Here is a 10,157-nt window from a genome sequence, read left to right on the forward strand (position 1 = left end):
GTACACATTGTTGCATATGAATGTCTTCAACCATTTCTTCATCTTCATTTCTTCATGTTGTCTTTTACTGGCTTTTTCTGTTGTTCTGTACAGCATCGCCAACCAGCCCTGACAGTAAGTCTGAACGGCATGAAGTAAAGAGTGACCCAACTCCATTTGGTTTTAGAGGTAGTGTAACCTGAGTTGTTAATATTTCCATGTGAATATTTGTTGTGAACTGACTTAATTGCTCAGTAGAGAATCTCAGAAATGCTGCTCAGCTTTCCAGACAATGAGACCAAGTCTTCAAACGCGATTCGACGTACAAGAGAATATAGAAGGAATACTCAAACATAATTAAGATATTGTTACATCATCCTTCCCTAGTCCTTACTTGTTCTTTTGCCATGAAATGAAGTTGCAGAAGAATTAAATCCCTTTACATTTCCAATAAGGTAGTTCAGCAAAAAAGTGCTTTTAGATGTTTCAAAGTAGCAGTACAAGAGGATCGAGGTTTGGGTTTGTGAAGGGCAATTTCAGGACAGCCTTTTTTTTACACAGAAGGTACAACAGATGAATTTGATACTACAAAGGGCGGTTGAGGCCAGTATGATGGACTCGATAACCCCAGTCCTTGCCAGATTGCACTGGCTGCCTGTCCCAGAGAGGATCGACTTCAAGATCCTCACCCTTGTCTTCAAATCCCTCCACTCCTCTGCACCCCCCTACCTCTCTGACCTCCTCTCCTCCAAACAGAAGCCGTTGCCTTCGCTCCACCGGGTCTGGCCTCCTCCTTGTCCCCCGAATCCTCCGCTCCACCATCGGCGGCCGTGCCTTCAGCCTCAACGCCCCGACGCTCTGGAACTCCCTTCCTCACTGCCTTCACCTCGCCCCCTCTCTTCCTATTTTCAGGTCTCGGCTGAAGACCTTTCTTTTTGACCGAGCCTTTGGTCACCTTCCTCCCACTCCCCCTGGCTCAGCCCCGGGATCCATCTCTGTGAAGTGCTCTGAGATGCCGTCTGGTGTGGAGGGCGCTATATAAATCCAAGTTGTTGTTCTTCTTTGAGGAAACAGCTTGATGCTGTTACAGGAAAGAACGTGTGTCTGTATTCTGGAAGCTTGACATCAAAGAACATCAAAAGATCAAAAGGCCATCTTCATCTGATCTGTTCTTGTGGTTTCTGGGTGGAGTTTGATCTCCTTTACGACCCTTCACATCATCCTTATCATGTGGTGCCAAACATCTGAATATTCTGAAATTGAATTATTTCTGACGCGTGTTTCCTGAGTTCCTATGTTGTGATCCTTGGAAACTAGTCAGTCAAGTTCCAATGAAACTTGAATCATTTTTCTTTTGAAGTTGGAAACCCAAGTTTGAGAAGTTTGGAATAACTTGTCTAACTGATTCTTCAGTCATCTTTCCCCTGCCCTCCCTCCACCTTGGCTTCCACCCCCGGCTTGGGTGCCTGGCCACCATAGTCAAGTTCTTTTGAGACATCCTACTGATGAAAAAGGAGCTATATAATGCGTATTGTGTTGTTCATTGCACTTGATCCAGTTTTCACTATTGGGATTTGTAGGAATATGCTTCTTAGGCACTGAAAAAATCCTACAGGAAGCTACCCAATTCTTTTGCTCACTTTATTAATTCAATCACATCCAAGTTTACTTCTCTATTTATGTAATACTAGATTAGTTGTTACCCTTCTGAATTTCCGTTTCTTCCTCCTTCCGCAGTCTTCCCTTCCTCTTACAATCTGCAGACTTTTCAAAACCAAAGTTTGCTGTCACCAAACTACTTTTCATTTTTTTATCTCATCTCTTTACTCTTTCAAACTAGATATCCTGTACAATGAACCTTGCCGTTGACCTATTCTGTGTCATCATGCACTTCATCCCACTCCATTCTCCTGGAAAAAGGTCTGCATAGATATTCCATGAATCCCAAATGCTATTAAATAAAAACTAAGATTGTTCCTTCCCACTCCTTTATCATTCAAACGTCTCTCAAAAATAATTTATCTTCTTCCCCTCCAATTAACCAGCACAAAAAATGGTGTTTCCTGTGGAGTATTTGTTCTGAGTCTGTACTTATCTCTATCTTCTAGTATTAAACCATCCTTTTCAAAGTAATATGCCCATAACTGCACATAAATATTCCAAATGTTGCTTCACCAATGATCTTTGCAGGGTTAGACTTCCAGTAAAAAGCCTTCAAAGTGCAATCATTTAATTGATTTATTTTGTTGGATCAATGATTTCACGACTGGGGAGAAATTGAAATGGGAATTAATGACAACCATGCAATTTTTTAACCACTTGTCTCAAACAATGCTTTTGTTCTGTTGTGCAATTTTGTACTTAACCAGCTTTATTTATGTTGCAGGCTGGAACAGAACCTCTCACTCCCTCGATGCGACAGAAGAAAATAATGATGGATGGTCCAGTGCTGATGACCAACTGAACTCATCAGATGGAGAAGAAGAAACGGGTAAAAAGATGGTTGGTATCAATGTATGCAAAGGTGTATCTGCACATAAGAACATAAGAAATGTTAGATGAAAAAGGCCAAGGACCATTGAGTTCGCCTTCCACCTTCCTGGCAGTCGCATGCACATATGTCCCAATCTACCTATGTACTATATCCCATAATGTTATTTCCTAGATTCCCTTTCGAAGAAGTTTTTTTTTAGTTCTTTGGATTTCGTTACATTTCCGCATTGATTTTACTTCTCATGGAGAAAGGGAGAGGTTATATACAGTAATTCTGCCAGAGGTTATAAATTGTGTGGCAGTCATTCATAATGGACCATTTCAGTTAAGGCAGGAAGCAATGGGTGGTGGGCATGCAGCTGATGGGTTTCCTTTGGCCCATTTGTGAAGCACAGACCAAAGTGAGGTGGAGTTGTGATAAAACGTGAGCTGGAGCTGAAGGAGGGAGGGCTCGCTCAACCTGATGCTGAGTACCTTGGAAGTGGAGAAAGCTTCATGGTGGGCATGTCTATTTGCTTAAGTCCCTCACTGGAGGACCTGGTTTAAACAGCCGAGGTTGAGTTAGTGTGTGGCAGTTTCAACCCTCTGTGGCAGTCTTGGTAGTCTGATTTCTGAGCCAGACAAGTTCACAGTACTCCATTGCTGGTGACGGACCAGTCAGCCTGGCTCATTGGCAGGTCTTGGAGGGTCAGACCAGATGTAGAGAGCAGGTATTCTTCCCACTCAACATCCTTTTCACACTGCACCCAAAACCCTAATGTATAGGACAGTTCTAGTAGGACATGCAGTGGAAATCTTGCCCGTCAGTGCTTTCAATGGCAACTATGCGGTTTTCGATACTTTAACTGGAACTAGGTAACAACAACAACAAGATTCCATTTATAAAGCGCCTTTCACGTTGGGAGGACGTCCCAAGGCGCTGTACAGTTGGGTCAGGACCCGAGCAAGGGGGAAATGGTCATGGTGAGGGGAGGGAAGGGAGGGAGCGAGGTGGGGGTAGAGAGTCGAGAGGGGAGCTGAAGGTAAGCAGGTTGTGTCCCCCCAGGGAAAGAGTGTACATTCCATTCCAGACACTGGAAGATTTTCATGCATATGTGGAACTCTGTCTGGTTTGAATACTTTTAGGCATGGTGATGGGTTTCCACATGTGTCAGATACTTGACTGATTAAAAAAACTTAAGACTGTGGGAAAGTGGCCAATGTGTTTTCTTCAATTACATGTATTTAATTCTAATTCTAGTTTCCTGGAAAATACACAGTATTATCGGATTATGAAAAAGGAGGCACAGACGAATTTTCTGTACGGAGTGGTGACATGTTGCAACTAATTCGTGAGGGTGAAGAAGGCCAATGGTATGTATACAGTCGTGATTTGTTTAAGTTATTAATCAGTATCTATTTACAAAGATAAGATGGTAAAGTTTGTGGTATTCCTTAAAGTATTCATTAATTTATTTAATAAATGCTTTATGAAACACCAACATGTGGTGCCCCTTATTAGGTTAAGTGGTTTATTCCTCTCCAGGCCCGAGCACTGTCATTTTGTGACTTTCAGACTAGAGAAAATGTATTTAGTAAATAATGGGCCTTAGATTGGGTTCTTGGTGATTTGTTTTACTATTGCTTTCCCAAGATTTATCTGCCAACTGAAGTCTCAGCTTTTCTAGACCATTAGATTTAGCATTTGGTTCCGAGTATGCCAGCTTAGTGCACTTAATCACTAAACATTCATTTTCTGCCGCTGGAATTCTGAGAGGAGCAAAACATTTGCCTGGAAAGGGGATTCACCTGCTGGTGTTCCTTTATAATAGTAAAAATAATCATCCTTGCATTTAATAATAGTGCCTATTACATTGAAACATCCTAAAGTGCTTCATTTATCTCTGGTGGCTGTATCTGTAGGTAAACATGATTGCCAATTTGTATAAACAGGCATGAAGCAAATATCCAATTTTATCTGGGGGATTGTTGGACAGAACGTTGGTAGAAAGGTTTTGAATAGTGACTTTGGGATCTTTAACATCCACCTGAACAGGCAGATAGGACCTTGGTGTAACATCTCATCCAAAGTACTTCCCCAGTGCTGCATTGAAGTGTCAGGCAAGTTTATTAAGCTTAAATCATTCCTTTGTGAAGCTAAGGAATATTTAAGGGGTACTGTACATCTACCCCTTAGATTCCTGTTTGCAAATCTCCTATTTGTTTGAATACTTCACACTAATTTGTAATTTTCATTATAAAACCTTATTATTGTGCAGTAGGCTGGGTCCAATAGTTCACTAACCATGTTACAAGCAAGGTGTGAATGTAAAGCAAGGCATGTTGCCAGGTTGTCACTAATGTCATGTTCTGTGTGTGGTGTGCGAGTGTGTTTGCTAAGTGGGTGCAGCAAGTGACTGGAGGGGGGCTTTCCCTGCATAGTGTATCTGGGAATCAGCTATTGTTTTCATACAGAAAACCAGCTAGTCAGTGCTGAAAACCAGGGTACTGATCCAAAGTACATGCGTGCTATAAAGAAGACAGCCCTGTATCAGAAAGCATAAGGTTCCCTGTATTAGGAAACATTTTCATTGGTTACTTCCAATGTTTTGAGTTGTATTCTGTTCTGAAATGATGTTAACACTAGATTCAAACCTTTATGTTGGGTTTCAATATAACTGTACAGATCACACAGAAAACATTATTGTGGTGGTATTATATGGGTCAGTTGCTTCACTGGTGGAATGAATATATGGAAGATCATTGAGGAATTGAGCATGATGCTCATTCAGACTAATTTTGCTCTTGTTAGGTTTGTGAAAAACCTTAACACAAATAAAGAAGGCTGGGTACCAGCTGCTAACCTACAGACACTTATTGGAGATTCCAAGTCTTTTCAATCTATAAGCAGTTCAGGTGAGAAAACAAATTCTTATTTTCCAGTCTGCTACCCAGTGCTATTGAGAATTTTGATCATTTTTAGTGGTGTTTTAACAGAATGAGAGGTTTAGTTTTGTTCATGTTATTGAGTGTTCACCTCTTAAGGACTGTAATTTTCAGTAATTTTCTGTGTTGCTATCTCTTTTCTGAATCCAGAGTCAGCCAGTGGTTCAAGTACAATGAGCTCATCATCCAGCTGTGCTGAAAGTTGCACTGTTTGTAGCAACGGTGTCTCGGATATTAAAGGCTAAGAACTATCTAACTTGTGACATTTGTGGCATTTTGAGGGGAAAATTTCCCATTATTGATGGTATTTCTTCCTATCTGATCTCAGTTCTTGCCTGTTTGGTGATGGGAGTTTCAGTTCCACTGAGGCTCTTTGTGGCTCTATTTCAAGTAATGCCTAAAGACACATTATTGAGAGACCTTCTGAAACAGGAAAATACAGGACTGAAAGAGTTTCATCAAAACATCTTCACTACTGCCGATAGCTGTGTGCACTGGGTGAAGATTTACAGTCGATTAGGATTCATACCTGTGGTGCCAAGATCTGTTTTTGATGGACAAGCAATGAAATGACAAAGAAAATGGGCACTTGCCAAAGCCTTAGAATGGAATCGGATTAAATAATGCAATAGTACAATTTATTAATTTAAAAGCAACACTTATATCTGCTCACAGTTGAAAAAATCATTGATATCACACTATGACTACACCACACATCCAGGGAATGAAACCACAAATACTAAGGCTGTCTTAAGTAATGGAACAGTACTTTGTAAAATGCTTTAAATGCATACATTTCAAATTAAATGGCTAATGATATTGAACTGCACTTTATAGAAAGAATTCCAAACCTTCATTTTTTTTTCCCCAAAAGCTTGATTTGTGCACTTTTTCATCATGTGGACTCAAACTACTTATTTGCAGGACCTAATGAACGGTCCACATAGCACACTGATGGTTTTTATTTTCAGTCACCACTGTGAGGGAATCAAGAGATGTAATTCAAGGAGAATCCTACACTTCTGAAAACTTTTTTTAAAAAAATCAGATTGAGTATGTCATTTCCGGTACTTTGGCCTTTCAGTGAAGTACTTTTGACTGTTTACAGTATATGACCAATTAATCTCTCTGTTCGTCATTTGTTATTATTTCCAATATGTAAATTGTTTAAAGAAAACTAATACTGTAAATTTGTGAATTGGGTAGGTTTTGCACATCCTAAGTAAGATGATGATGTATATGAAATTAATTCCGTGTTTGCGTAGCTCCGAACCTGATCCACTGCTCCAAGCTTCTGCTCAAAGGGCAAACTGAACCTTCAGTTTTTTTTGTCAGCTGATAAATCACCATGTTTACATATGGAAATTCCCTTGGAAAGGAATGTACACTTTCTCCATGGAGGGATGTATCCTGCTAACCTAATTCCAGAGAATATTATGCGCAGGCTTGGGAACCCCAGAGTATACGTTGGGGTACTGCTGGAGTCTAACCAGCTAAAACCGCATGGCTTGCCATTGAAAGGACTCTGTTGAGCTTTCCTGCTACTTGTCAAGCTGGGGCCATTCTATATGTTATGGCTTTGCAGGGTTAACAGTAGCTGAGTACGAAGAATCCCTGCCTCCATTGACTGGTCTGTCCTTCCAAATCCTAAAATGAGCCAGACTGGCTGGATCCTTATCAACAGTACCTTGGAGTACTGCGGACCCGCCTGGCTCATGAACTGGGCCACTGAGGCCACCATAGAGGGTTGACTCAATTCTGACATTCCATTGCCAACCATGTAAGGTTTATATTCGATCTAAATTTATTTTCACTGAAGCTGGTTCAGGCAAAATTACCATCAATTTATTTCAAATCTGTTGGTAACACAACTTTCTGCAGTAATGAACATTACATTAATTACAAAGATACTGCACAAAACAGTTGAGTAAAATCCTACAGTAGTTCAAATTTGGTCAAATGAGATTCAAAGCAACAGAAACTAAGTTTGCATAAAAGAGCCAAATGGAGTAAATATTTGACAATATAGGTAACATAGTGTAAAATGCACGTGGGCCTCATGTTTGTATACACTGTGGAAATGCATAATGTTTTGATGTTAAATTGGAGTGCTTTGACAAATCTCCAGAAGTTCCAAGATGCTATTTGCACAGCAAAGAACTCTACTTTCCCACATTACCTCCCCCACCTTCACAAAACGACTTGTCTTTTACATAGCACAAGCAAGTGTAATTTTTTTAAAAGCATTTTGTCATGTCTTTCCTTCACTGCCACATGAGGTTTTATTAGGCCAGGTATTTTAGTTTAACATGTGGTCTGGTATAAGTTTATATTCTTGTACCTCCTAAAACATTGCAATAAAATGTTACATTTCACTGCACTTTGTGACCTGTTTTTGCTAATTTCTACTGGTGATGTAAATGAACTTTAGAATATCTAAATGTGGCATTATTTCTGTATTATAATTGTATGTATGGAAGTCTGACTTGAATAAAATTCAGCAAAATGTACTGAAACCTATTCTTTTAACATTTATTTTCATTGCATTTTTGCACTGCCCTCAATTCACAAGATTGCATTTTATTATTAAATTGAAATCAATTTATAAAGGGAATATAAAGTTGATAAACCTAGTTGGATCTTTCTGGAGTTCTTACATACACTCGCCACAAACATTTGCATAGAATAGCAATGATAGAATACCAAGCCCCTCCTGGAAAGGAGCCTGCGCATTTGAATGGAAAAGCATTTGCTCCATGGAGACCTTTAAATACAGGTAGTGTTTGCCAGACAAGGCAAAACAAGTTCGGTATGGCTCAAGGTACGATCTCTTTCTCCTTCAAACTGAGCAAACTTCTTGTCTAAGTCTCCTCCTTTCTCTTTCCCTCTCCCCTCCCCCCCCCCCCCCCCCACCCATCTGACAAACTTTTCTAATACTGCAGGCGGTATTGCATGTAGGAAAGTACTTGAATGTAAGCCAAGGCCTCAATAGCGACTAGGTTTCCACTACAAAAAAATTTTGTGACTGTAGCTCTGCATTTTCGCATGATGGAAAACTAGTTGCTGGTTTTAATTGTTTTCAATATAATATCAATCTTGTTCTGATACTGTAATGATGGTCAATATTTATTTATTTATATAGTGCCTTTCATGTAAGGAGGGCATCTCAAGGTGCTTTACGCAGCTGGCAGAGCCCAGGACAGGGGTGGGAGAAGCTGAAGTAGATGGGAAGAGGTGGAGGGCAGACTTTGAAAGTCATGGAGGAGGGAGTGAGCTGGAAGGACTCTGGGATGGAGTTTTAGAGAGTGGGAAGAATGGCAGAAGACTTGCCCACCAACAGCGGCATAAGATAGAATGTGAGGACATGAATCTGAACTATTCCACCAAAATGTTAAGTCTAATATGCAATTATTATGATCAGAAATAGAATTTAACAAATGATCTAAATGTTAAAAGTGAATTCCTTGATTCAAAGGTGGGTAACTCCCCACTAATTAAGAAAATTACCGTAACAGCTACTCGTAGACCCCAAGTCTTCAGATAATGATATGGGGTAGAATGAAACTAATTCATGTTTAACTACATCAAGCACACCTATTTCTGAATGATGAGCTGATTTGCTGAGAAAGATATGGCTGACAAAACGCTGGTGTCGTCTGACACAGCAAGCTGCAAAGTGAGTTAGAATAGAAGAAAATTACATTTGTATAGCGCCTTTCACTTCAGGAGGATGTCCCAAGGCACTGTGATGTCGTACATTTGCTTCTGTACTTCCAGTTTCCAAGATCGCATCATTTCTGCACATGTAAAATTGTAGTTAGCCACTCTGCCATCACAATGGCATTACGGAGGGTGTTCCTACATTGGCAGGCTGTGAGTTTCAGGCAGTTTTGAAATCGACAGTGATGCCATTACTCTGAGCAAACTGAGCTGGTTCCTGGGTTAAATCCTCCCTACATCAGGCACTGGTGAGGACAGGTTTCAGCAAATGGGAATAATAGTTGTAAGCAAACAACGGTCCAGGTCATGGAACCTGCAACCTGCATGTGGGCACGCGGGGGAGGGGGGGGGTGGGGGTGGGTTGAACCTCGGCTGCGGTGGGACAGAATGAAGTTACGAGAGCTTGCGTTCGCCCTCCGGGACGCCACCCCGCGCGAACCGCGCTTATGTAAACGCAAGTCGTTGTTGACCCACAGCAACAAATTACCCGCCTTGGGACGTCCTCCTGACGTGAAAGGCGCTTTATAAATGGAATCTTGTTGTTGTTGTTGTTGTACGCTGTAGCCCCCAAAACCCCCCAAAACCCCAGCACGCAGTCAGTGCGCTTTACGGTACGGTATATGCCGCGAAGCGTTTTGAGAAGTGCTCCTGACGTGAAAGGTACCATAGCAAATGTACGGATTATTATTATGATGATGATGATGATGATGATGGGATGAAGTCACCGGCCGAGGCTGCTCGAGCCTCCTCTGCTCTGGCTCTGAAGTCGGTGCTGCGCGCGCAGCCGGCCGCGCGCAACACCTGCCGGGAACCGGAGTCGCGGGCGCCAGAACTACAACCCCCAGAGAGGAGCGGCCTGTGCAGCCTCCCCATGTTTCTGTGTAAGAATCGGTCCTTCGCTCTTCCAGCACCTTCTGCACTTGACTACCGTTCACCTTTCTCCCCCATCACCATCACCATACCCCCCTCCCCCCCCACTCCGCACGCACACGCTCTGTTCGACCACCTTCATAGACGAGACCAGTCCGGTCCGTTCGCTC

At 41.6% G+C, this 10,157-nt stretch overlaps 1 protein-coding gene across 1 annotated transcript in view; it reads left to right on the forward strand.

Annotated features, from left to right (window-relative positions):
* mcf2la (mcf.2 cell line derived transforming sequence-like a) overlaps positions 1-6,834 on the forward strand; it is an 82,220-nt gene extending 75,386 nt beyond the window's left edge. The window contains exons 29-33 of the mRNA XM_007891616.2: positions 94-168; positions 2,366-2,481; positions 3,713-3,825; positions 5,264-5,367; positions 5,548-6,834. Coding sequence (XP_007889807.1) covers positions 94-168; positions 2,366-2,481; positions 3,713-3,825; positions 5,264-5,367; positions 5,548-5,642 — 503 coding nt within the window. The 3' untranslated portion in view covers positions 5,643-6,834. The remainder of the gene's footprint in view (positions 1-93; positions 169-2,365; positions 2,482-3,712; positions 3,826-5,263; positions 5,368-5,547) is intronic.
* The last annotated feature ends 3,323 nt before the right edge of the window (positions 6,835-10,157 follow it).

The sequence above is a fragment of the Callorhinchus milii genome, unplaced genomic scaffold, assembly GCF_018977255.1.
Source record: "Callorhinchus milii isolate IMCB2004 unplaced genomic scaffold, IMCB_Cmil_1.0 Scaffold4, whole genome shotgun sequence".
Lineage (NCBI taxonomy): Eukaryota > Metazoa > Chordata > Chondrichthyes > Chimaeriformes > Callorhinchidae > Callorhinchus > Callorhinchus milii.